The 27,674-nt window shown below is 38.9% G+C and overlaps 2 protein-coding genes across 2 annotated transcripts; one reads left to right on the top strand and one right to left on the bottom strand.

Moving 5' to 3' along the window:
- Nucleotides 1-578: 578 nt before the first annotated feature.
- LOC124117470 (epidermal retinol dehydrogenase 2-like) lies at nucleotides 579-19,354 on the bottom strand. The gene is made up of 6 exons (XM_046479386.2): nucleotides 18,980-19,354; nucleotides 14,715-14,880; nucleotides 11,583-11,827; nucleotides 11,108-11,134; nucleotides 9,419-9,544; nucleotides 579-1,541 (listed from the first exon to the last, which is right to left on the bottom strand). Exons 1-6 carry the CDS (start codon nucleotides 19,297-19,299, stop codon nucleotides 1,457-1,459), a joined length of 969 nt encoding a protein of 322 aa, XP_046335342.1. The 5' UTR covers nucleotides 19,300-19,354; the 3' UTR covers nucleotides 579-1,456.
- An 879-nt stretch (nucleotides 19,355-20,233) lies between these two features.
- LOC124117471 (60S ribosomal protein L7-like) lies at nucleotides 20,234-27,054 on the top strand. The gene is made up of 6 exons (XM_046479387.2): nucleotides 20,234-20,293; nucleotides 20,577-20,676; nucleotides 23,135-23,301; nucleotides 25,145-25,282; nucleotides 26,017-26,126; nucleotides 26,652-27,054. The coding sequence occupies exons 1-6, from the start codon at nucleotides 20,283-20,285 to the stop codon at nucleotides 26,858-26,860; spliced, it is 735 nt and encodes a 244-aa protein (XP_046335343.1). The 5' UTR covers nucleotides 20,234-20,282; the 3' UTR covers nucleotides 26,861-27,054.
- The last annotated feature ends 620 nt before the right edge of the window (nucleotides 27,055-27,674 follow it).

Below are 27,674 nucleotides of genomic sequence, written 5' to 3'. Positions count from 1 at the left end.
TTTGCCTGATGTGGTGGACACCTCCTTACACTTGGATTCACAAGAAAATAATTACCATCCGGTTTCCTTACTACGGTATGTCTCTTGCTGAATGAGTGACCTAGGTTTCCAATGGTCACTTCATGTCTGGAAATCTTTCTGTAATGCTTGATGCCAATCTTCATGAGCCTCTGCTTCATAGTCTTATGTGATGTGTCCAGTGATAGGTTGAAGAAGTACTGTATGTGATGTCTCCATTGATTGGTTGAGGAAGAACCGTATGTGATGTCTCCAGTGATAGGTTGAAGAAGTACCGTAGGGGACGTCACCAGTAATTGGTTGAAGATGTACCAAGATGTACCATAGGGGGGGTCTCCAGTGATAGGTTGAAGAAGTACCGTAGGGGACGTCACCAGTAATTGGTTGAAGATGTACCAAGATGTACCATAGGGGGGGTCTCCAGTGATAGGTTGAAGAAGTACCGTAGGGGACGTCACCAGTAATTGGTTGAAGATGTACCAAGATGTACCATAGGGGGGGTCTCCAGTGATAGGTTGAAGAAGTACCGTAGGGGACGTCACCAGTAATTGGTTGAAGATGTACCAAGATGTACCATAGGGGGGGTCTCCAGTGATTGGTTGAAGAAGTACCGTAGGGGACGTCACCAGTGATTGGTTGAAGAAGTACCGTAGGGGACGTCTCCAGTGATTGGTTGAAGAAGTACCGTATGGGTCGTCTCCAGTGATTGGTTGAAGAAGTACCGCATGGACGTTTCCAGTGATTGGTTGGGGAAGTATTGTATGTCTCGTCTCCAGTGATTGGTTGAGGAAGTATCATATGTGATGTCTCCAGTGATTGGTTGAAAAAGTACCGCATGGACGTCTCCAGTAAGTGGTTGAGGAAGTACCGCATGGACGTTTCCTGTGATTTGTTGGGGAAGTATTGTATGTCACGTCTCCAGTGATTGGTTGAAGAAGTACCGTATGGGTCGTCTCCAGTGATTGGTTGAGGAAGTACCGCATGGACGTTTCCAGTGATTGGTTGGGGAAGTATTGTATGTCACGTCTCCAGTGATTGGTTGAGGAAGTATCATATGTGACGTCTCCAGTGATTGGTTGAAGAAGTACCGCATGGACGTCTCCAGTAAGTGGTTGAGGAAGTACCGCATGGACGTTTCCTGTGATTTGTTGGGGAAGTATTTTATGTCACTTCTCCAGCGGTTGGTTGAAGAAGTACCATATGGGACACCTCTAGTGATTGGTTGAAGAAGTACCATAGGGGACCTCTCCACTGATTGGTTGAGGAAGTACCACAGGGGACGTCTCCAGTGATTGGTTGAGGAAGTATCATTTGTGAAGTCTCCAGTGATTGGTTGAGGAAGTATCATATGTGACGTCCCCAGTAATTGGTTTGAAGAAGAACACAGATGTCTCTGAAAACATTTCAAGAATTGTTTTTTTCCCATTTTGAGGGAATTTCACTTTCTTCCTGTATATGTGTCCATGAACTTATCTGCTCCAAAGAACTTCACGATTTCTACCATAGCATCTGTTGGCAGCATTCTGAAATGAATAGAATCAAATATAAATATATAAAGACGTTTACAAAATTATTTTTTGCAGTAATCTATGCTTGGAAAGTGTTTTGGGATCCAACTATATTAGCATGTTTATCAACATAATAGAATACACAACAGGTTATCAACAATTTACTACACCCCTCTCTTTCTATGATAACTCACAACTGTGCGCGAGACATGAATTCACACTGGAATACAATGCTATCACCAAAAAATGGACGCCATCAAAAAGTTTCCGTTACAGCCTTAATGAAGGCTAGCAGACTGCAGAGAAGACCCATTAGTTTCTCTATATTAATTGACATGAATATACAATTAATACACATATATAGACGAGCGAAAAGGCCTTCTTTTAGAGTTCCTGGGTCAGTTCCACAAAGATATCATAGCTCTGTTATGTCGTAACTCCCATACTATTTATAATAGCATAGACTTACGACTGTAATTGTGCTACACCACCTTGTGGAAGGGACCCTGCAACACAAAGTCTACAATCACATCACAATACTCTATGATGTAATTTGTGGAATTTTGTTGCAAGATCCACCTGCAAAACAATGCCATGTGAGGTGAGCCTGGCAACATTGTTGCTTAGGTCATCAAGTGTGCATAAACTCCAACTGATTTATCATCTCTACTTGTAGATGAATAAGCCCAGGGATGTTAGGAGTTTTCAATATTTGTTGGTGAAACTTGTTCCTGCAATACATAAGCACCCGTTTTGGTATTCTACAATGCTATCATAAAACAGGTGATCTCTTCACAGGTGAGTAATATTACAAAATTGCATACTGTTCCATATTTGAGAGAGACCAGTGAAGTGATTTCTATCGAGCAAAGTACAGCAAAATGTCAGAAATTCAGACAGAACTGTTTTCAGTGAAATCATCTAGGCTAACAATTTTCCGTATCAAAGTGAATTTGCAGTGAATAGTTGGCCGATCACAATCTTCCTGGGTACATTAGGAAGGGGTCAGGGTGTGGAAGCTCCAAGAAAGAATTTTGTCCAAGAACATAAAGTTATTAGTTATCACAATCACCTAAAACAATCTGGCCAATATATTCCTGCCAGTATAGCTCCAACAAACAATAAAGAACAATTAAATATGTGATAGTTTATACTACTCTCCTTCTTTTAGGCCAACAAAACCACATTTCTTCTCTTTGAAATTTCAAGTGGTTTGAGAATAGATATAACCCACAAGCATTGAAAAATTGACATTAATTACTTTCAATGTGTCTGGAATGTATAGCGAACAGTCTGCAACTTCAGTTAATTGCCTGAAGAATATACATACCGTATTCGACGTAATAAGCGCCCCGCTCTAATATACATTGTATTTCTTATATATATTGGCTAGTGAACAATCCCAATCCGATTGATCAATGTACAAAAGACTTATTTATTCTCGTATAATACGCACTCTTGTGTTATATGCATCCTTAATTATGGGCAAATAAATTCTGTCGTATATAAACATTTAAGGCTGTCAGCATAAACCACGAAATTTATCTTTCAACTCTGTTTTTTTCCACCATTTTATTATTCTAATAAGAGCCCCCTATTTCTAGTTTTGAGACCGCCCTGGGCGCTTATTATGTCGAATACGGTATGTAATATTTCAAATGTTTCCATAAGTTCAACTCCAGCTTCAAGTCTTGATTCACAAGGACTCATAAAACTGTCAACTCGGTGAGATCTTTGTCACAGATCGTAACCTAGCACGATACATTCACGAAGTTCCATATTTTTAATATATATCGTGATTTCCTGCTTAAACGTTCAGAATAACACGATTTAACAAAAATCTTTCGCCAACTTCTAAAAAATTTTAAACACGAGCTTGGTATCATGGCTGCCTTATGTCACGTGCTCAAAATTGACCAATCACGAAACTTGTAGCAGATTTCGGCAAGAAAGCGTCATTAGAAACCAATTTTAATCCAATGAAATCTCTTGTTTTAACTATGAAAAAAAAACGGGTGATGTTACGAGCGTGTAGATGATGGAATAAGCTTTCCAGCGATGGGTCATATGCCATTCTTCGACTAACGTGTTATTCATACGAAGCCTCGAAAACGGGGGTATTTCTTCATGTTACTGAGCGGACTGCCGCTGTTATCGGGAAATGGGTGATGACCGAACTATTTATAATTCTTTTTAAAATGATTTTCCAATAAGGTCTACGTAAACAATGAAAATAAAACAGAAATAGGTAAGTGGATTTTACTTCAGATGGGGCTTGTCTGTCACAGTCATTAAATGGAAGTCAGTAAAGTAAGTTTGTACTCACTTTAACTTGAATAAATCACTTACTATTAAGATCACAGATGTCTCACTTACTTACAATTACATGAATTTATTAACATTTTGATTGAACTACTGACAGAGAGACATTAATAAACAACAAACACTTTAATGGTTGTTAAACATGTTTAATGCTGAAATGTAACAAATAATTGGCTGGGCACCCCATGATTTCCCAAGGCACACCTAAATTTTATACCTTGTGCCTTGTGGCACACTTGGCCAAAATTGCATTTCTAGCCCTGGATCAACTAAAGTACACAGTCATCCATATCCCTCTCAAATCCCTTCTGCTTTCAAAACATCATCTATTGTGGTCTCCAAGAAAACTTGTGTCAATTCAGGGTCTTGTGCACACCGTCCAAAACATCAAAACGTGTAAAACATAAATTTCAATGATAACAGTGTAAGCAGGTTTCCCTATGACTGATTTTCTATTTCTTCCAGGGAGGATGAGAGTCCCCATCATCACTGGGTTCAACCCTCTTTCCTCCACAGTTAATCTCATTAAGTTAATCTAATCAGGGTTAAGTAGGATTGTGTCCAGCTCTCATTCCCCATGCCTGTCAGGAGGATTAGTGGAAGAGCTTCAGTATTTATTGGTTCGTTCAACCATTTTTGTTAAGTAAAAGTCAATTGTCATTAAGTAGAAATATTTGTGTCACCAGATGAAGGATCAGAGAGTTTATAGATCAGCATGACTCAAAATTATCTTACAACAAGTGACTGGAAACAGACTTGTTCGCCCCAGATGCTTGCCAGTGCATCATATTGATAACTCTGAGATGGTGGTAGGTCACCGCTGTATGGTTTGTTTGTTTGAATCACGTTAAATCAGTGTTCCTGCTGGCTCTTGAAACTGCCAGTCCTATTGCACTGGTAACTCAAAAAATTACCAGTCTCTCCTAATTTTTGGCTGTCCCAACTTTCAACAAATAAATAAACATATGAAAATTACCTGGTTACAATTCTTTCAAAATCACATTTAAAGCAATGACGTCATCTCTGAAGTAACTTAGTTAGATCTACACATCATTCACACAAAGTTCAGTCACAATTTTCTCTTCTTTTGCTAATATTTCAAGGTGAAGACACATTTTTAACCTTGAAGCAAAGCAAAATGTCATTTCCTTGCACTAAAAAATCGACAAGGGGAAACCCTGATGGTAACCGACAAGCTGTTAGAAAAATATACTTATATGAATATCACAGAGTTATAAGGTTTTTTATTTGCTGGTCCACAGGGACTGGCTGTCACACGAATTACCAGTCCAAGCCTAATTTTACCGGTAAAAAGCTTGTAATTACGGGTAAACGGGACCACTGGTTTAATGCTGCACTCAGCAATACTCAAGCTATATGCCAGCAGTCTGTAATAATCAAGCCTGGACCATACAATCCAGTGATTGACATCCTGAGCATTGATCCATGCAATTGAGATAAAATGACATGACTCAACCAAGTCAGCGAATCTGACTACCCCCATCCTGTTAGTCGCCTCTTATGACAAGCATGCTGAAAATCAATTCCGATCTGGATCTTCATGGGGTTCCGTTATTTGGTAAAACACAGCATCCATAAAACAATGAAAGCAGTTAAAAGAACACACCTATTTGTGCAGAGTTAGGTCGTCGTTATTTGTGTCCATGTTACAAATGTATGTAATTAATTTTGAGTCTGCTGTGCCATCTGCATTTTCATAGGTCAATGGCCTGGACCCCATGGCAGGTGAAGACACCATTACTGGACTTATCTGTTTCAGGTGAGACACCATTGCTGGGATGATCGATTCAGTTTCAGTTCCACGGGTCTTGTAAATGTGAAAAATAGCAAAGACTGAATCTACAGCGCCTGACATAATGCAAATTAGATTCTTGAGTGAGTGAGTGAGTATGGTTTTACGCCGCTTTTAGCAATATTCCAGCAATATCACAGCGGGGGACACCAGAAATGGGCTTTGTACCCATGTCGGGAATCGAACCCGGGTCTTCGGCGTTTTTTTGATTCTTGAAATATGTTCTACAACAGAGCTACAGATAAGCAGCGTATTTGCATAAAATACCCCACCAAAAAACATTCAAAACCCAATTACTTTCAAGTTACTTGCGTACAGAAACGCATGCATAAAATGAAAAACTCAAATGTATAAAAACAGCTCGCGTAAATACCCAATAAAGCTTTTTCAGCATGCATACAAAGGAACTAATTTCCGAAACACAATTACGAGCTAATTTACATTCCGAGTCAAGCCTATATATCAAGAACAGTTATATACTGTCTAAAATATTTCATTTCATACAAATCTTAAAATGTTCACTAATTTTGGAAAAAATAAAAATAGAGTGATGAATAGATGAGTGAAAAAAGTATTGGTTACCCAATAAAAAAATTAATAACCCAATTAAAATAGAAACCCTAGAGTAAAAACTCAATTGCTCAAAATGTTATCTGGAGCTCTGAACTAGGATTTACACAATGTAATAAACATATTTGAAAAATACATGTTTATCACACCATGTGCACAGCATCAAATACAAGCAACAACAATTTCTTCTATCTCATTAAAATCAGATCTAAGTTCTCGTTGCCACTAAACAAAGATCTGAGGACATCCCATTACGGGTCATGTCAGAACGACCTTTCGCGAACTTTGACCGACCACTGAAATGACTAACATGAAGTCGACATCAGCCAATTAGAAAGCAGTTTTCTCGAGCTTTACGGCACTCATTTCAACCTGGTGACTTCCATTTCAGACTAAGCTTGAAAAATATGTTGACACAGTTCTCGATTAAAATTTTGAAAACTGAACAAACAAACATCCCGGAATGTCTAATATATGGTTGAGATTATATGGCAGTGAATCCCAAGTACTGTGCAAAGCCTCCTCCGTTCAAATGTCTATCCCACGGAAGCGAGAGATGGAAGATACTTTTGAAGGGATTGGTTGTACGGGCCGTAACTGTCGTTCGGAATACACCGTGTTTACGTTTTCAAGGTTGTATGATAAGAAAAAACATTCCGACTGTCACTTTCATGATCTGGTAAGCGACTCTTTGATTGGTCGGATGAAAGGTCGTTCTGACGTGACCTGTAATGGGATGTCCTCAGATCTTTGTTTAGCGATAGCGAGAACTAAAATCTGATTTAAATGAGATTGTATTCAGGTTGTACCTAATGCTTAATGGAGGATGGGATGGGGGTGGGGAGGGTGTGTTGATGGGTTGAGGTGGAATTTGTTGGGGTGGGGGTGGGTGTGGGGGTGTTGGGGTAGAGGTGGTGATGGGTTGAGAATGACTTATTGAATAAAACCTGAAGGATTCACTGACACATTGCCGAAACATGTTTCACATTCACTATCTAAGACCATCGCTACACAACGTAATCCTTCAGTCCACCTACTTGAAATGTCGCCTCACAGAAGTTGTGTCGTACAACCAATATCAAAATGAGTTGATATCAATCAAGTAAGAAGGTTTTTGCCATTGAAATTGAAAACAACATAATACTTCATTACACGCAAACGATACCCATGCATCGAGTGCTCCTCAGGAGTAATCAGATTAAATCCCAAAGAATCAATTGGTTCAGGCTGTAAGACAGGTGCTTTGCTGCCCACATACAGGAGACAGTATCTGCCTTCACTGTTCTGCCTCAGAAATCAATACAAGTCTCACTCATGTCTCCTTGACTGATGTGTTCTGATTGTAAGTCCCAGCCTGAGACTGTTGCAGCTCACGCAACCAACACAGCAGGCCTTAATGTCAACTGTCATTTAATCTTTCCTCTCCAGAAACCAGATACTTTCATTCGTACTTTTACAAACTGCAATTAGTGACGAAACTTGATGCTACATTTAAGTGATCTGTTAGGTAAGGTGCTGACCTTTTTATATTCTGGGTGGGGATTTGTTGGGGTGGGGTGGGAGTGGTGATTGCTGGGGTGGGGGTGGTGATGGGTTGAAGTGGGGATTTGTTGAGGTGGGGGTGGGGGTGGGGATGGGGATGGGGATGGGGATGGGTTGAGGTGGGGATATGTTGGGGTGGGGATTTGTTGAGGTGGGGATTTGCTGGGGTGGGGGTGGGGATGGGTTGAGGTGGGGAATTGTTAGGGTGGGGATGGGTTGAGGTGGGGATTTGTTGGGGTGAGGATGGGGACGGGTTGAGGTGGGATTTGTAGGGCTGGGGGTGGAGATGGGTTGGGATGGTGATAGGTTGGGGTGGATATGGGTGGGAATGACTTATTGAATAAAACCTGAAGGATTCACCGACACATTGCCGAAACATGTTTCACATTCACTATCTAAGACCATCGCTACACAACGTAATCCTTCAGTCCACCTACTTGAAGTGTCGCCTCACAGAAGTTGTGTCGTACAAGTGTCAACCAATATCAAAATGAGTTGACGTCAATCAAGTAAGAAGATTTTTGACATTGTAGTTGAAAGCAAACATAATACTTCATTACATGCAGACGATACCCATGCATCGAGTGCTTCTCAGGAGTAATCAGATTAAATCCCAAAGAATCAATTGGTTCAGGCTGTAATTACTGTGACTGCCATCATGTCCTCACTGATCACCAGTGGTAGACTAAGAAAAAGTTGAAGTAATGAGTGACAGCATCTATTAGCACAATACAATGTATTGTAATGTTTCTATCACTCAAAATGTAAAAGTATGACTAACAGACATGGCCAAAATGGAAAAAGTAATTTCAAACTGATTATATGATTAAAACTTTGCCTTGTATTTATTAGAGAAGAATGCGACCCTGTACACATTGAAGTCTCTTGAGGAGAATGGGACATCCAGTCTGGCCCAAGTTTGGTAGTTATAACCCTGTGATGTCACCCTGCTGTTTCCAGGCTTTGATAATCTTGCAGGTAACGCTTTGAGTGTTAGAATGTCAAGTTATTTTGGTTTTATCAAGTCCTATAAAGATGTGTTTAGCTTTTCTCCACAGAAATCACTGACAAACAGTCCCAGATGAATTCGTTCGTAAAATTATCAAATTTCTGTGGTTAAATTACCAATATTCTAAAATTTCAAAATTCTGCAGTAAAGTCTGAGGTAAAAAAATAACCGTTTCCCCCTCAAACATTAATACAAAATAAAAAATTTCCTATAACAATTGTAATGTTTTGCATTTAGACATTTCAAGACATATAATTTGCAAATACATATACATATCTGATATATATTTATTGTTAGATGTAAACATAGTTTATGTTGTCATAATGCCAAACAATTAAAAGGGGAATGAAATCTTTGTTTTATTGTAGAATTCATATTTGTTTGTTTGAATTGCATGTTAAATGTTTGGGCATCACTCAAGTGATAATAATGAAAATGAGGGTATTGATTGATAAAACAAGGCAAATTCCATGATTTTTCTGCAATTCTGCACTAAGTCACATTTTCTGCAATCACAGAATCGCAGAATTTGCTGGGACTGGACAAATACTTACTTAATCTTTCCTTCTTGTCACTTTAAAAAAACTAAAACAAAAAATGTGGTACATCACTGCTAGCTTCATGTAATATACTCACGTTTTGAGCACTGCAATGATATACACCAAGCGTGGAATACAGATTTGATGTTGATTGGTGAGAATTCCCTGAATGATCTTTTCCACTGTGGCCCTTGTCTCCAGGGGTGGTATAACTGCCGGGAATCTGTAGGAAGAATTAGATTTCAAACACCTAGTTTAATTATCCTTCCAATTAAAGTATATTTGGGCAGAATCTGAAATCAGATAAGATTGTTCTGTACATAAAAGTGAACAACAAGTGTCAATAATGTGTGTCGCATGGGATCAACATCACTCTGATATCATGTAATAAAGTATGCTATTAAGCATGCAAAAAGGTATGCAATAAGGTATGTTATAAAGCTTGCTTCAGGATTTGATAAATATCATATCAGAAGTTAAAAATACTACAAGTAATACAATGATTTTTCTTGGCAACTTCAGAGGCCAGTCAACAATTAAATATCAATGGAAAAATAACTTAAAACTCTTCATCAGTGTCTCAATACATACATTTCAGTTATTCTCAAAATGGTGTTGTGTTTTGTTTGTTCGTGAAACAGGTCTACCTGGCATAAGGACTACCGTATATATACATATAGGTTCCACTGTTGTAAATAGCGTGGCACCGTCATGCAACAACATCATGCACCATTTGGGGGAAAGGGAAAGTGTGAAAAAATATAGATACAGCCATAGATCTCTGTAGCTCATATTGTAATGGCACTTTCATACTATCAAACTGTTTGACTGTGTTTTGTTCAACGCCACCGACAGCAGCGTTCCAGCTATATGATGTTGGCCTGTCAATAATCAAGTTTGGACCAGCTAAGCAGTGATTGATACAAAGAGCAAGAAAGGGTCCCATGTCACAGAGCTGGACATTGCGGTCCATTAAGTCGCAGCACAGGTTGATGGGGACAATTCTTATCTGGCATCCTCAGAATCTGTCATTTTAAGTACATTTTAGTCTCAATACTAACATATATTTTTTAGTCCTAATACTAAAATAAGGACAATATTTGCAGCGGATTACTGGATAGAAATAAAGTGAAAGAGCCTCTGGATTTAGACTAATGGCGACAGGTGCAGGCAGATGCAGTACAACACAACTCACAGGCCATGAACGCATACATAAAGGACATATAATATGATGATATCCAAAAGACCATCATTATGGCTGGTTCTGTTCAGGGTGATAGGGTCACACCTGGTTAGTACCTTCACACTCAATACCCATTTGGGAGATTGATAAAGCCTATAGTGTGACGAGTAAACACTTGTAACTACTTGTAACCAATAGGCTACCGCCCTTACTACTTTCTGACCAAGGCGATTATGCTTGTTGTAAGAGGCGACTAACGGGATCAGTTGGTCAGGCTCACTGACATGGTTGATGCATGTCATCTTATCCCAATTGTGTGGATTGACGCTCATGATATCAATCACTGGATTGTCTGGTCCAGACTCGATTATTTACAGACCGCTGTCATATAGCTGGAATATTGCTGAGTGAGGCATTAAACAACAAACAAACAAACTTCCTGAACAACCTGTCCACATGGAAAGTATTCAAACAAGTGTGTTTACCACTGAAAGATGATGGACAGTGCACCAAGACATTAGGTCACGTGAACCGTTGATTCACATGAAAAAAACAAAACAGAAATAAACAACATGATGCAGATTTCAGTGCCTGGTTACAAACCTATGATGCTCAAAAATAGGGTATGACCTGGAAAACACATGTACAGATGTAGAGTCACATGACACAACTAGCTCCATCAACATACAGCTACTTTCAATGTGAAAAACTTGGGAGTGTTGTGTTTCATAACATTTGGTTTAAACGCTATATTCATTTAGCCAAAGTACATATGATCCCAAATGACAAGAACCTGAAAAAACAGCTTCTACAGCATGCATACGGGACACAATTAGCAGTAAAACAAAATTACAATTAAGGAAGAAAATTTATGGATCTCAACATACTACTTCCCCTTATGTGTATCACTTCCAAATGCCTTTCAAAGACAAAATTACAAATGGAAGCGTTAATTTCTACACTTGCACACTTAAAGAAATTGATTAATTCTAATAGTTTCTACACTGAAATTGGAGACAAAGAACTTAGGTTATAGCTGTCACAATGTCTTCAGAGGAACATCAAGCAGAAGTCTCACCTCATCTCACAGCCCTCAAACATGCCTGTCTTTGTATAAGATGGGCACACGACGGTGGTATGAACTTGATCGTATCCAGCAAAGACTATCTCATAGTTCAACACCTCAGTGAAACCCACCACGCCAAATTTGGAAGCTGAGTAGTCTGTCAACTTGTTGACACCAATAAGTCCCACTGAGCTGGCTATGTTGACAACATGGCCATGGTTCTTCCGAAGCATGGCTGGTAAAAAACACTTCACCGTCTGAAATGAAAGGAGTTGACTGAAAATATTGGTAGCAATGGCTCAAATTTTTATTATGATAGTTCCTGCCATGATATGTTCTAATGAATCCAGTTCCAGCCGGCAGCCGGCCCGGGATTTCCCTTCCATTTATCAGTGGAACCACAAGTCTGTTAATCTGAGACTCATCTCTTGAAGTGCTTCTCGGAATAGTTATATATATATATATGCTGCAGGTAAATCGATAGGTAACTACCATCACTAGCTCCGAAATGAACTCTTAACCACAACTGAAAGTAACTGTCAGCACCAAGAATTGTTAATTGTGTTGAGTTCGGCACATCCAAACTTTACTATGACGATTTGAGTGTAGTAGCCCCAACATGTCACTTGACATCATTTCAGTGGATCTTCGTGTTAATGCATAAACCTTTATTAGCAAAGCTTGCTAGACCAAAAGAAATTTTACTAGACTGTGAAACAACCTTTGACTTTGATCCTTTATTGTGAATAAAAATAATAACAATTAATAATTGGTAACTAGTGTTTAATTACTAACATCCTGTTTGGGTAAAAAAACGCCAGCTGCCCTCGGCCCTATTCCACACAATAAATTCAGGGATTAATCCCCTGAGTAAAAGCTGAAGGCTCCTTCATTGTTGTAAGGCGCTACGGTGACATAAGATGTGGGAATGATAATCAAAGGACGAGAATACAGAAAAATGATAATGTACTACAAAATCCAAGGCAGAAAAAGGCAGACTAGGCGTTGGCCTGGTCATTGTGATCAATGAAATTGTGTAGCATGTCAAACACTTGGAACCCGTTTTACTCCAGTAAGGGGAATTCCCCCAGAGGCAAATTTTTTGTGTTTGGGGGATGATTTTGCCTGTCATTTTTTATTGTCTGTTTTTAGGCTATTTCCATTTTTCAAATTTAATTTGAGTCAAGCATTTGTGACTAAGTATGCCCAAAAGTCTTAAAAGTTTCTATGATGACTTAATTTAACCTGCCCTTTAAATAATCATGTTTATTACTAAAATACAGTAGTTACGTTGATGTTTTTACTGTCCAGCAAAGGGTTCACTTGTAATATTGTAAACAAGACAGTACAAATTTTGAACTCCCATTAGAGAAGTGTGCATTACACACATGGATTGATGCTCATGAAATAAATCACTGGATTGTCTGGTCCAGACTTGATTATTTACTGACTGCTGTGATATAACTGGAATATTGCTGAGTGTGACGTTAAACAACAAACAAACAAACAAATCAAAATTAGAATTGAAAACGTGGAATATGTAGTTAATGTATGATCAAGGTTGTGCAAGTATTCAAAATTAAGCATGAACGGCAAGGGTTCTTGTCATAACCCTGATGTTAAACAATCAAATTATAAGGGGTCCCTACATTCATATAGGAGCAAATCTCAAGGATCCCAGAAGTGCCCCCCATAATTTCAAAGACCGCTTTGTGAGTGTCGAGACACTTTTCAAGTTTTCTGGCTTAAATCAAATTCATTTGAAACCTAGAATTTGCTAATGCAATAGTATCACTCTGTATGTACACATACAGCCTTAAAATAATTATTTTGTTTAAGACCAGTCCAGAGGATTAGTGAAAAGTTTATTTCTCTGGTCCTCCGTTTGTAACCATGGTAACTAGTCCTGCTTGAACAAGACAAATATGTTTATCATGTTTACATTATCTTGCAGTTTTATTCGGTTCCAATTGTAGCAAAAGCGAAGCATTGGTCTTTTACTTGTCATCAGCATAACTTAATACTAAGCCTCGCATGTATTTTGAATGCTGGTCTATTATGACACGTAGGACAACCCAAACTGTCACAAAAACATTTCTCAGAATGTGGCACATATTTAGAAAACAATATGCAAGTAAAGAGAAGTATTTGACATAGTTTAGTGCTTTCCAGACAAACAAACTGACAATAGAGCCTCAAACCACTCAGTAAGTCTTTCAATCAAACACCTCCTCTATGATTGTCAAGTATAAATTAAGCAGCTGCCCCTTGGATGGAATTACCTGTGTAATATAGGTCGGTCAAGAGGTTAACCCGACCTTCTATAAAAATGTCACCATCGTCCATTGTTCTCTGTGGGAAAAGAGTTGTGTTTCCTGGCACAATAGCTGGCCTTGGAAAATAACTGTACAGGTATGGATCCCAATTGGAAACCTTTGACAAGAACATTAGCTGAATCTCAGACACAAAGTTCAACAATTATGTTGTCTATAACCTTAGCGACTAGACTGAAGCATAGCCTTGTCAAATGCCCTCGGCTTTACTCTAGGGGTTCTAATTTAATTGAGTTTTTACATTTTTTAATGGATTACCCAAAGATGTATATCCATATATATATTTATATATTTTTTCGCTCATCTATTTATCACTCTAATTGTTTTTTCCCAAAATTTGTGAACATTTTAAGATTTGAAAAAAAATTTGAAATAATGTTTTAGATGTATTTAAATGTTCTTAATATATAGGCTTGACTCGGAAAGTAAATTACCTCGTAATAGTGTTTGGAAAATTAGCTCCTTCATACGCATGCTGAAAAAGCTTCATTGGGTATTTACGCAGGCTGTTAATATATCTTTGAGTTTTTCATTCTACGCATGCATTTCTGTACGCAAGTTAATTGAAAGTAATTGGGTTTTGAATATTTTACACAAATACGCAGCTTATCTGTAGCTCTGTCTGCAACAGTCACTTAGCCAGCATTAGATGACGTTGAATCAGTGAGATTGTGTTTCTAAAATCACATTTAACTCTCTTTAACAGGCTATTAATAACTGAGTGTCAATTGACAAACAGAAGCTTTGCCAGTGTTGAATGTGTTGAGTGATCAGATGCAGATTCAGACATGTTGGACATATTTTCACATACCCAGAAGTGAGCAAGTAGATTGACATCAAAAGTCCTCTCAATCATGTTATCTGGAGACTCCAATAGCGACTTGCCAGTCACAACTCCGGCGTTGTTGATCAAGATGGTCACGTCCCCCACTTCCTGTCTGACCCGCTCTCCTGTCCGGTACACTGCCTCACGGTCACTGAACACACAAAGTTATCAATATCATTCTCTAGTCTAACACACAGCATCGACATCACTGAACACATAAATATCATTCTCTAGTCTAACACAATGCATCGACATCACTGAACACATGAATATCATTCTCTGGTCTAATACACTGCATCGACATCACTGAACACATGAATAGCATTCTCTGGTCTAATACACTGCATCAACATCACTGAACACATAAATATCATTCTCTGGTCTAATACACTGCACTGACATCACTGAACACATAAATATCATTCTCTGGTCTAATACACTGCACTGACATCACTGAACACTTTAATGTCTTAAAAAAAATTCAGGCGTCATCATTGGAGGAAACAAGCATGTGGAGTTTCAGCTTCATTGGTCTGTTGGTTTCTGAGAAGTCTGTCTTACAGACCCTGATACAAATATATCAAATACAGCCCAGGCAAGTCTATAATGGGTGATTATTAGGACTGATACGATTCACTTGCGTATGTGGTGAATGGAACCGTATCCATTCTTGAATTGAATTCATTATTCGTGGCCACAAGAATCGAATACTTATGTACAAACCCTGTACCTAAAAATATCCTTAAGAACATATTATATGCATAGATTTCTTCCAAAACAACGCTCTTATGATATCTAATTTAACAGTATTGTGGTCACTGGTCATTGTCGCATTTGAGCAGATACTAGTACCTGGATAAGAGCAGTATATAAATGTATAATATACTAATAATTAACAAACGATGTCAAATAATCTATGTTGTTATTGTTTCACTGAACATGACAAATAATACATAAACTGCTGACTTGTTATTGTATTCGTGACATGCATCAACCATGTCAGCGAGCCTGACCACCCTGTCCCATTAGTCGACTCTTATGACAAGCATGGGTTGCTGAAGATCTGTTTTAACACAGAATCTTCACAGGTCTTGATGAAACTAAGTGATTATACTTTAGTGCATACTTAATCACAAATGTTTGACGAAAACTACATTTGAAAATAGCATTAAAAAAAAAGATGATAAAAAAACAACTCACGAAATTGTCCCCCAAATGAAAAATTCTGCCAGCAAGGGGATTCCCTTGGTGGTGTGAAAACGGGTTCCTACTGCTTGACGCGCTGCGCAATTTCAAAGATCAGGTTGCCGCCCGATATGCCTGGTGGTATATTCAGGGTCATCTACTTGTCCAACACTTATTGTTATGGGTACTATATAACTAATTCACCAAAGCTTGGTGATGGGTAAGACAAAAGGGGATTAAGAGGGACGTAAGGCAATTAATTGGTGAATACTGTAATTCTTAAAATTAACGTGAGCGTGAATTAAATGCGAAAAATGCGAGTGGTCTTTGCTCCCATTATTAAACATCATATTTATATCAACAATAAGACATTTTGGATGGCAGAAATACCAACTTAGATCACTACATCACTGTTTATTGAGCAGCACTTGTAACAAGGTAACAAGTATAGAAACAATGTCATTCAAACACTAATTACATCCAGTGAATTGTCACTGCTGGGGTCAAGACAAGAGTTCTACTCACTTATGTCATCACTGATCACACCTGCTTGTCCAGACAGACGCCACCTACGCAACTCGGTGTCTTTGTTCTTTGGGACTGCGTCAAAGGCCGACACGAGCCAGCACGCATGTATTGTTTTAGCTAAGTACTTTATCAGCGATAATAAGCGGTGCTATTTGGTGTGTGTGATTGGATTAATGTAAGATTGGATTAAGGTGAGGATTCTCCTGTAAACCTGACAAAGGACATTTTCTTTAGATATAATCCACTGATGCTTGAGGGGAGGGGGGTGACTTTGTCACAAAGCACAATTATATGTCTCTGAGCAGTGGGATGAAGACACATATCATCTCAAGGGGTGGAAACCAAATATGTACAAATTCATTTAGATACTGCAGGTAGAGCAGGATAATACTGCAATCAGAAGCCAGGTAGTTTGATGCCACCCAGGAAGAAGAAGAAGAAGATGAAATGGTATTGAAAACATAGACTTTGCTCTTGAGAGGGAGAATAGACAACTGATGGCCAACCAGAAACCAGTGAACCATTATAACAATACTGTTTCACATCTGGACTGTGAATTATGTAAATGGAAATGTGAAATGTGAAATTGGACAAATAAGACAATATTTAATACAGTGCTCATTTTTTTAACAATTGTTTATTTTATGTTTTAAAGAATTCATGTTAAGGGTCCTTGCAGGCAGTATGAGGGTCCTTTAAAGTAATGAAATGGTGTAGTGTACTGTACATTTTGATAATTACTTTAGAGCCAGTGATCATGTGGACAGTGGTCATGATTTATGAATGATGAAGTGACAATGCTCATAACTTCCCTAGATGCGCTGTAGGTACAATGAATCTTATTGTGCATCCCTCGGGATGCAGTATATTCCTTTTCTGCGCCCAATCTCAACATTTGAGCATACTGGACGCACATTTGTGCATCGCGCAAAACCCTGTAGATGTATATGGATGTATATTGCTTAAGCAAACATGATAGAAAAGTCACAGTATGAAGTCACTCTTCCCAAACATGATGTTAGACATTAATTGTTATCTTAATTATTCACAAAGTCATAATCAAAGGTTGTTTCACACACTCAGCAATGTATGCAATGTTATTTTTGTAGGATTAACAGAAATAGCAACAGTTTTTGAATGACTGATTCCTAAAGTATCCATAGCTACCAAGCATCACAAGTCAGCCAACATATCAGCCAATGAAATCATTTGTCACACATCACTGCACTGTTGTGCTGCTATACAAAAAAAGTTTTGTTTTGAATCTGATTATGGGGCATGTGATTTCCGCACCCTCACTTGGGTATTTAAATACTTTCTTTGAATATTATATTTTTTCTCTCAGGAATTAACATAATATTTCTGGGACAATTGATGTTCACAACAAAATCACAAATGCAACTTTTTATGAATCCATTCCACTTTTAATATGAGTGAGTGTGAGTGAGTTGGGTTTAACGCCGCTTTTAACATTATTCCAATTATATCATGGCGTGTCAGCTTAATGTGGGAGGAAAGCCCGAAGTGATGCAGGTCTCAGACGTTTACCACTTCAGTGAAACCCACAAGCACGGGAATGGTGCTGACAAACCTAGAAACATAATCCGGGCGAACCAGGATTCAAACCCACAATCATAGGTTTCTGGCGTGCCCAAGGGACGCAGCTCTGCACAGCAAACCGTGGCACCTTAGATGACTGGGCCACCTGTGCCCCCCCATTTAATAAGAGTCTTTAGGATGAACTATTTTGTATTCTGTAAATTCCTGGGCAAAGACATGTTATCCAACATTTGCATCCCTCCCTTCTAGTAAATGCTTGCAGTGACAGGCCATGCACTTGCTTTTTTAGGCTTAAAGATTTTTTGCTGAGAGACAGATAAGCATGGACATCTCAAATTTATTTTGAAATTCAGAATTAAAATAATTTTGGTCATTTAACTAATTTCACTAAAATTGACCGTGAGGTCAGTAGGGTCTTAATTGTCTTGACTGTAGGAGTACTATGACCCCATCGCGACTCACAGCTTCACTAAAATCAGACCTTAGTTCTCTCAACTGCTTAATAACTGCTTAATAAACTTTGTTTATTTACTATGATTTGATTTTAATGAGATTGCTCGTAATGTGACAGTTCGCATAATATTACGATTAGTTGAAGAAACCAAATGTACGCTATATCACTTCAACACTTGAGCTAGTAAGCTATCCCCTGTATACCAGCTTATACACTGTACTGTGGGTTTGCAATGATACCTATAGAGTATCAGATAAATCCTTTAGTTTGAGGTAGGCTAAACCTTCACAATCACTACTAAAACTTAAAAAGAAATATGATTCCTCTACAGCGTCTTGCGCTTATTCATGGAATGACCCAAAATTAAAACTTAAAAAATTCTTTCATTTAATGTGACTGTCAAATTGGCTGTAGATCTAGATCTCTTTCTGTCAACTTCTACTTTTGTAGGCCAAGTGACAACATCGCGAAATTTTGACAGGTTTATTTGTTGTATGGTGTCTTAACCAAGTTTTTAACTCACCTGACATCAACGATGAAGGAATGCGCTGTCCCTCCGATGTCCTCAATTATTGTAAGGGACTCGTTATTTCTTTCTTTATCAATATCCCACAGAACAATCGCCGCTCCACGCTTTGCAAACTCCACCGCGAGCTGGCGACCCATTCCACTGCCCGATCCCGTTATCAAAACAATGTCGCCGACAACTGATTTTGGCGATCGCGGAATAAAGAAGCGATAAAAAGATACAAAATATGCAACACACACATTTTTGACCGTTACTAAAATTTCGTGTAAAAGGCTCATGTTTTCTCTAGATCTAGCGTTTGGAACCGTAGACATGACTGATCGAACTTTGTCGTCTGCAACAGGCAGGTGCGCGCGGCTCCCATTGATCTTTCATCCCTACCAAAAGTGGTATCATTTGTCGTAAAATAAAAATAGAGAAACATTGTCTTTGTAATCATTGTGGCATATTTTACCAATATTAAGGGCATTAAACCATTTCCAATATTTGCTCTCAGGGATTTATAAGAATGTCGTAAACGCTACTGCGGGAACACACTACTACTTCAGGACAACTTTTATTTTATAACATGACTGTGTTGTGTAGCGCACAGTAGCATGTAACTAATATTGATACCAAAACGATTTTTTTGCGAGTTTGTCTATTTATAATAATGGCCCTGTGTGTAGCAATATGCCTTCACAACTTGGAAGTAATGAACATGACATAACACAAATAATATTGATAACCAATAGGAATAGCGACTGTAATTAGAAATGTTTCGTTTTCATTCCCCCACCCCACTTAAACCTCATTCCCCCCGCATCGTATATGACTTGTCCTTTAGATAGACTGCTCTCGTATCAACTTACTCACATTCATGGACTTAAAACTCAGTAGAGACTTGGAGCAAGGCTAGTAGCAGTGTTAGAAATTGGCACTAGTCCTGTAGTCCTGGCCAAACTGTCCAATAGATAAGGTATCATAAGGATTGTAGAAATTTGCCATATTTATGGGTTTTGCTATAGGTATTTGTAATCATTATATAGGGATAATATAAGGACTAGTGGACTGAAACTGTTAGTTTCTATCACTGCTAGTAGGTGCTTGACATGTAATGTGTTGGTAAATTGAACATTTAAAACGTCAGGACTGTGTCAGTTACTTACAATTACATATATTACTGCAAAAGCATTTAAATTCCAAAACATTTGGTAAATCTTAAATATTCTGTTTGTTTAATGTTAGGCTATTATGTACGTATAGTTGTATGGTGAGTAGAATCTTCTTCACTTCCGGCCTTTTTCCATAATACAACATGGCGGACACGTACGTGTTTGAACCATTGCCGTTGTTAAATCTCTTTGAATCTCTATGAACATGTGTCATAAATAACTATCGGCCATAAATATCATTTATTTAAATATTGATTGTTCGTTTGAAAGTTTTATTTTATGAATAAGTTGTGTCATTCAGACCCTGTGAGATTTTGAGAAATAGGGTGTAATGCTGAACATTTCGAAAATGCATGTGTTTCCTTTCTGACACCATGCTACCCAGACATTGTAGTGGTTTGTCAGCGGTTAAATGCATCATTTTGATATGTTTACAGCAAGAAGAAGCCCAAGGTGCCCGAATCCCTGTTGAAAAAACGAAAACAGTTCCAGGAACTGAAAGCCAAGCGGGCCAGATCAGCAGTCGACGCGAAGAAGGTGAGCTCATTTTGCCGAGGAACTTAATTTCGGTGTATTTGTATTCCCTGTGCATTCATTTTTTGAATTTATAGTTTGACGCCAGTGACGTTTTGATTAAATCCCAAAGTACAACACAAATAAGGTTGCATGAACTATCAGAAATGGTATCAGTTGTATGGAATATTATTACGTGCAAGACCTGAATCTAGTTTTGAAATAAATGAAGCAAAAAGGTACTTGCTAGAATAATGATCATTAATTCTGCATTGAATTTGTAGGCAACAATGCAGTTTATTGGGCGCAGCCCAGGCTCTACCATCCAGTCAATTACCGCGCTTAAGTGCTCCCGCTGTCTCGCTATACTGGTACCGTGCCTCATACTCTGGTGACTCTCGCTTTATGATCCAACACCCCTTTTCGGTCTTAGGGAAACTTATATGTCTTTACAATCCAAAACCCCTTTTCGGTCCTTAGGGTTAGCTTGCTTTTGGCAAGGGTTAGCCATAATTTCTTAACTTTTCAAGTGTTTTCCAGTTAATCCGATAGGTCGGTCATGTTGACATAAACAATGGCAGGTGTGGTTTCAAGAAAAGATTAATGGGAGAGCGGACAGCGACGTCACACATATGCGTAATTCATTGTTTTCTTAATTATGCATGCTTGTTAATAAGGTGCTAATGACCCGTTAAATGAGCACTGATTACATGTGATAGCGCTCATGGGAGAGTGTCGGCTAATTAACGCGTTAATTAGCCAAGCCGGTGAGCCGGCGAAGCGCTTTCAAGCCCCCACAGCGCTAATTGGATATGAAAAAGTGCGCTACTCCCAGGACTGGCTAAAAAGATTGATAGTCAGAATCATTGTCTATGGCAAGAAATATTAACGATTATCGATACTCACGGGAACTATTATGATGAAATAGAGATTTTAGAGATTTAGATTTACCAAAACAGACTTATGATTGTCAATAATGGCAATTGTCAAAGATGGAAAGCAAGTGTTTTTATAATATCGCAAATGCGCATCTATGCATAAATGTGTCACTGCTCACCAGTGTTGTGAAATCTGTTGATTTCCTTTGCTACTTTCTAGCATATTTGCTTAAAGTTCCTTCTTTGATATTTATCTATATCGATTTAGTTAGCGATGATAGACCTATGTTCTATATCAATAGAGTGCCCTAGAATCCTGTACATTTTCGGAATTAAATTGTTGCAGCATGGAGGGTTGCACTAATGTTGCCAGCTTCGAAGCTAAGTAGACCTAAGCAGGAACGATCCAACATGATCAAGGAGTTTGTCTGTAGTCGGCCCCAAGTCTCTAGCCAGTGTCAGTCAGTATTCCCAAATTGTTAATAAAACTGAAGGCCATTTTCTCCTAATTGTCTGGGGCCTTTTTCTCCTGCACCGTCCTGTATCGTCCCACCCCTAACCCTAAAGGCGAATTGATCGCAAACTCCACTCCAGCTGAACACATAATATGCCTCCCCCAATATGCTGATGGAAATCATAAGTTGTGTGTATGGGAATGTGCTCATGATAGTTGTGCATTTAAACATGGATTCATTCATTTTTGACTATGATGGTTTCATCTTCCACATAAAATTGTCATCCTGCTTCACCAGATCTGACAACATTTTAACGCCACAGTCAACAATATTTATGCTGCATCTTTGCAGCCTGTAAATAATTACGTCTGGATTAGACAAGTCACTGATTGGTATATGAGTAACGTCCTGCATCGTCGGCGTATGATGACACACATATGTCACCAAGACCCTGACCATCGATCCATTTCGTTATGACAAGCATGGGTTTGGGAGGTCAGGTAGACTATTTGTTAAAGTGTTCGCTCGTCACGCTGAAGACCCGGGCTCGATTCCCCACATGGGTACAATGTGTGAAGCCCATTTCTGGTGTCCCCCGCCGTGATATTGCTGGAATATTGCTAAAAGCGGCGTAAAACCATACTCACTCACTCACTCACGATTCCCGACATGGGTACAATGTGTGAAGCCCATTTCTGGTGTCCCCCGCCGTGATATTGCTGGAATATTGCTAAAAGCGGCGTAAAACCATACTCACTCACTCACGATTCCCGACATGGGTACAATGTGTGAAGCCCATTTCTGGTGTCCCCTGCCGTGATATTGCTGGAATATTGCTAAAAGCGGCGTAAAACCATACTCACTCACAATCATGGGTTACTGGGGACCTATTCTGACCCAGGATTCCAGTGGAGAGGATAAATTAACTGTTAATGTTATGAAAATTTGATACTTGGGGTTGCTGGCTATGTTGAGGACATTACCAGAACTGCATAACAGCCACCAGAACTGCATAACAACCACCAGAACTGCATAACAACAACCAGAACATTTCAATCCTGTTTGGTTTTGGTTTTCAGTAGGTCATAGGGCCTGACTTGATTCAGTTTACTAAATGTGGGAAATGAGATGTGCCCAATTCTGTTACAGAGTTTGAAGAAGAAGAGGGGCATCATCTTCAAGCGTGCTGAAAAATATGTAAAAGAATATCGGGCTAAGGAGCGTGATTCCATTCGCCTTCAACGCCAGGCAAGGAAATGTGAGAACTTCTATGTTCCAGATGAGCCAAGGCTTGCATTTGTTATCCGAATCCGAGGGTAAGTACAAGATCTGCTGCCATGGAGCACATTAGCAGAATATCCACATGTAGTGACCGTGAATAGCTCTATTAACACTTTCAACACCAGTCAACCAGCAGCTTTTACCTGTGACACTGAGTTCCCCCGAAACTCTTGTGTGATGGATGAAGCCATCATTTACAAGCAAAATGTCTGCTTATAAAACATCTTTGCTACCACATGTTATACAACTTTTGAAAGGACTAATCCCACTGTTTATACATATGAAAGTTATGTTTATCACAATTAGATAATGCATTTACAACTTAATTTAGTTCAATGTCAATAAAAAAATTTTCAGCAAACACATGCATAACGTCCAGATTAAGAACCAAGGAAGCCAAAATTTGATGATTTTCGGCCAATATAAAAATTCATAAAATCCACTTACCTATTTCTTTTTTATTTTCATTGTTTAAGTAATTGGAAAATTTGTTTAAAAAGAATTATAAATAACATCTGTCATTATCATTTTCCCCGATAACAGTGGCTGTCCACTTAGTAACATGAAGAAATGCCTCTGTTTTTTAAGCTTCTTATGAATAACATGTGCGTGGAAGACTGCCATGTGACACCATTAGAAAGCTTCTTCTGTCATCTGCATGAAAGTAACCTGGCCTTGAGTATTGCCGCAGCTGTAACTTGCAATTCTATAAGAAAAAATTGGTTTCTAACGATGCTTTCTTGCCGAAATTTGCTACAAGGTTCGTGATTTGTCAAATTTGAGCACATGATCTAAGGCAGTCAATCAAATTACAGCAATGGTACCGTCCTGGTGCATGATGAATTTCAGATTTTGATGAAAGGTTTTTGTTAAATCGTCTTATTCTGAAAGTTTTTAGCAGGATATCACAATCTTTATTAAAAATATAGAACTTTGCGGTAGGATTTTTCATGCATATATTGTGGCGTTAAACATTGTTTCCGAGCTATAAATATAATAACTTGGACGTAAGTTTGACAACTTTTAGATATGTTTTTGTTGATACTATTTATTACTTTTTAGAATATATATTATTCACTATTTCCCGCAATGTCATTGAAAAGAAAATTCTCTTCAACAACGGGTCCTCATCTCATCAAAATGAAGACGTTCAAAGCAAATCTTTATTTTTTAATCTGTCTGCCATGATTCCCATGCAAGTAACACTCTGTGCCATTCCTCTAGAATGGTTCAATTTTTCATCTTGCTACATGAAAACAACCACCTCTTTAACTCCTTGGATACCTACCATGGAGTTCTCATAATGGTTGTAACATTCACAGGAAAGTTGGCGTTTCTTTGACCATCATTGTTGAGCTGTACTCTGAGGCAGGGTAAACCTCCACTTGATAGGCATTGTCTACTTTGTAATTGGTTGTGGTCAAGAAGTCTGGTCAGACATGTTCCATGCTTGCAGGTACTACACACTATCACCACTAGGGGTGGAAGGAGATGCAGCTAGGTCACGATACATATCACAATAGTCATAGTTACGTTACATCACGTGGCAACTTGATTATTTCAGAGCAGTTTCATCAGGAAATCTAGCTATAGAGACGTTTGGAGTGGCTATTTTCTGTAGTGAACTTGAAAGGCTAGTGAACTTGAAAGGCTAATTACAACCTATTTTGCAAAATGTGACCAACCTAAATGTTGCAGGGCATGGTGGTATAAAACTAGTATAGATACAGAAACAAATGTAGCATTTATCGTATCGTCGCATGAAAACTTCAAATGCAATAATGTATCGTTTTACCCCTGATGACCTAGATTAATATTACAGATGCTGCAACTATTATGAAATTCAAGTTGAGTATATTTGGCCGGGTCTCCTTGTAGTATCAATGGCGTCCACCCCCGGCCCAGGAAGATCATGCAGCTGCTTCGTCTCCGACAGATCAACAACGGAACATTCATCCGACTCAACAAGGCCACACTGCAGATGCTGAAGGTCATTGAACCCTACATCACATGGGGGTCAGTATGCCTGATTGGTGATGCTCATCACCAGCTGTTGAAGCCTCAGTAGAAACCAACCCATTTGAGTTATTCCTTGCGATTCTACTGAATAAGACAGGGAGTACAGATAACAATTGTCAATGTGCTTCATTTTGCTGAGCATGCAGAGTTGTCACCTTTAGGAGTGCCAGAGATCTTTGATCATGGGCTAGAATCCCCTATTTTCTCTGATTAAGGTTCTGGACTTGATTACCCATGTTCATACTCATTTGTTTTGTTGTTTAACGCTGCACTCAGCAATATTCCAGCTCTATGACGGAGGTCTGTAAATAATCAAGTCTGGATCAGACTATCCAGTGATTGATATCATGAGCATCGATCCACATTATTGGGATTGGTGACATGCATCAACAAAGTCAGCGAGCCTGACCACCCGATCCCGTTAGTTGCCGCTTACGACAAGCGGGATCGCCTTTTATGGCAAGCATTGTGTTGCTGAAGACCTATTCTACCCCGGATCTTCACGAGTCTCATACTCGTGACATGCCATGATACAACTGAAAAACTGTCCAAAACAGGTGTCCAAATTATTTTCTGTTGGAATTCTTACTACACATTGTAAAAAAAACCATTAAGAACTCTTCTTTCTTACCAAATATGTATTGCATGTTCTACTCTTGTTATCACACTCTCAGCATCCACTACTGCTGGTGGTTTACATTGTGATGATGATGGTGATGATGTTGTTACAGACCCACCAACCTGAAGAGTGTGCGTGAGCTCATCTACAAGCGTGGCTACGGCAAGGTGAATGGCAGGAGAATTCCTCTCACAGACAATGCTGTCATTGAAAAAGTTCTGGGTAAGTTTTATTTCTTTGTTAGATTTCATTTCTTCTGAATAGAGGACTGAGCGGCAGAAAACTAACTACAGGGTTAGAAATTGGCACTAGTCCTATAGTCCTTGCCAAACTGCCCAATGGTAAAGGTATCATAAGGACTAGTAGAAATTTGCCATTTTTAAGGGTTTTGCTATATGTTATCATTATGAGGACTAGTGGACAAAAACTGTTAGTTCCTAATCTGAACTAGCATGCGGCATCTGAAGTCCTTTGTCCCCATCCAGGCCCAGTCTTGTTTACAGGCCACCGCCTTCATTTTGCTGGAATGTTGCACACACCAACAGCGTTAGAAACTGGCACTAGTCCTATAGTCATTGCCAAACTGCCCTATAGTTGAGGTATCCTAAGGACTAGTAGAATTTTGTCAATCATAAAAGTGTTGCTTTATGTTATCATTAGAACTGATGGACTGTAACTGTTAAACCACATTAGAAACTCACTGTGATGGGACATGTTGCATATAGTGTTGATCTCCTTGTTTTGCAGGCAAGTACAACATCATTTGCATGGAGGACTTGATCCACGAGATCCTTACGGTCGGACCCAACTTCAAGATGGCCGCCAACTTCCTGTGGCCCTTCAAGCTGAACACTCCAAACGGAGGCTGGAGAAGGAAGTACAACCACTTCAACGATGGTGGTGATTGTGGTTACCGTGACGACAAGATCAATGCTCTGCTAAGGAGAATGATCTAAATACATTGACAGTTGGTCCTGGGAAACATCTGCTGTGGAAATTAAACAACTGTGATGTAAACCAGAAAATGTTCGTCTTTTGTGCTGATTTATTCAAAACAACTTTGATTTCTTGGGAAGTAAACGCATATTTTCGAGCAGGGACCAAGCGTTATTACTTACAGATGTTTGAAATAAACTACCCTGTGAACTGGCTCGAAGTTCTGTCAGACTTTTTAACAGAATTAGTTTCAATATCTGGAATTAGAAACAGCTGAGCTAAATAGAATTAAAATGAATACTGTAAATCTGGAAAGTTTCGCAATAAAAAAACCCCTGCGAAACTGCAAGTGACACAATAGCAATAGTTCTATGACTTATTTTTGTGGACCAACAAGCAAAGTAAGGAGACATATTTCTTTCATTCACTTCGATACAGTCAAACCAGCCAGTGCATGGCGTATAAATAATCCCTCAATCCTCCATGTCACTAAGAATCTGGAACGTTCACCAACCAGCGACATTTCAAGCAGCTAACATGACAGTCACGACATCACCTGCCTCGCAAGACGATTGTCTGGTTGACAGCAGGGATCCTTAACTACCGTTCGTTAAACATGATACCCCAACCTTCCTTGTCGATCCTCAACTACCGTTCGTTAAACATGATACTCCAACCTTCCTTGTCGGCCCTTAACTACCGTTCGTTAAACATGATACCCCAACCTTCCTTGTCGATCCTTAACTACCGTTTGTTAAACATGATACTCCAACCTTCCTTGTCGGCCCTTAACTACCGTTGGTTAAACATGATACTCCAACCTTCCTTGTCGGC

This window comes from Haliotis rufescens, unplaced genomic scaffold, assembly GCF_023055435.1.
Source record: "Haliotis rufescens isolate VD_foot unplaced genomic scaffold, xgHalRufe1.0.p SCAF_1, whole genome shotgun sequence".
Classification (NCBI taxonomy): Eukaryota; Metazoa; Mollusca; class Gastropoda; order Lepetellida; family Haliotidae; genus Haliotis; species Haliotis rufescens.
Note: the sequence above shows the minus strand (reverse complement) of the source record. Positions and strands in the feature narration are given on the sequence as shown.

Coding starts and splice junctions, on each gene's coding strand:
- LOC124117470 (XM_046479386.2), bottom strand. CDS start 19,299: ATGTCTACGGTTCCAAACGCTAGATCTAGAGAAAACATGAGCCTTTTA. Junction 14,881..18,979: donor TCCTTCATCGTTGATGTCAG/GTGAGTTAAAAA, acceptor TTGTGTGTTCAG/TGACCGTGAGGCAGTGTACC. Junction 11,135..11,582: donor TTTGAGGGCTGTGAGATGAG/GTGAGACTTCTG, acceptor TGTGTTTTCCAG/GTCATACCCTATTTTTGAGC.
- LOC124117471 (XM_046479387.2), top strand. Junction 23,302..25,144: donor TTTGTTATCCGAATCCGAGG/GTAAGTACAAGA, acceptor GTCTCCTTGTAG/TATCAATGGCGTCCACCCCC. Junction 25,283..26,016: donor GAACCCTACATCACATGGGG/GTCAGTATGCCT, acceptor ATGTTGTTACAG/ACCCACCAACCTGAAGAGTG.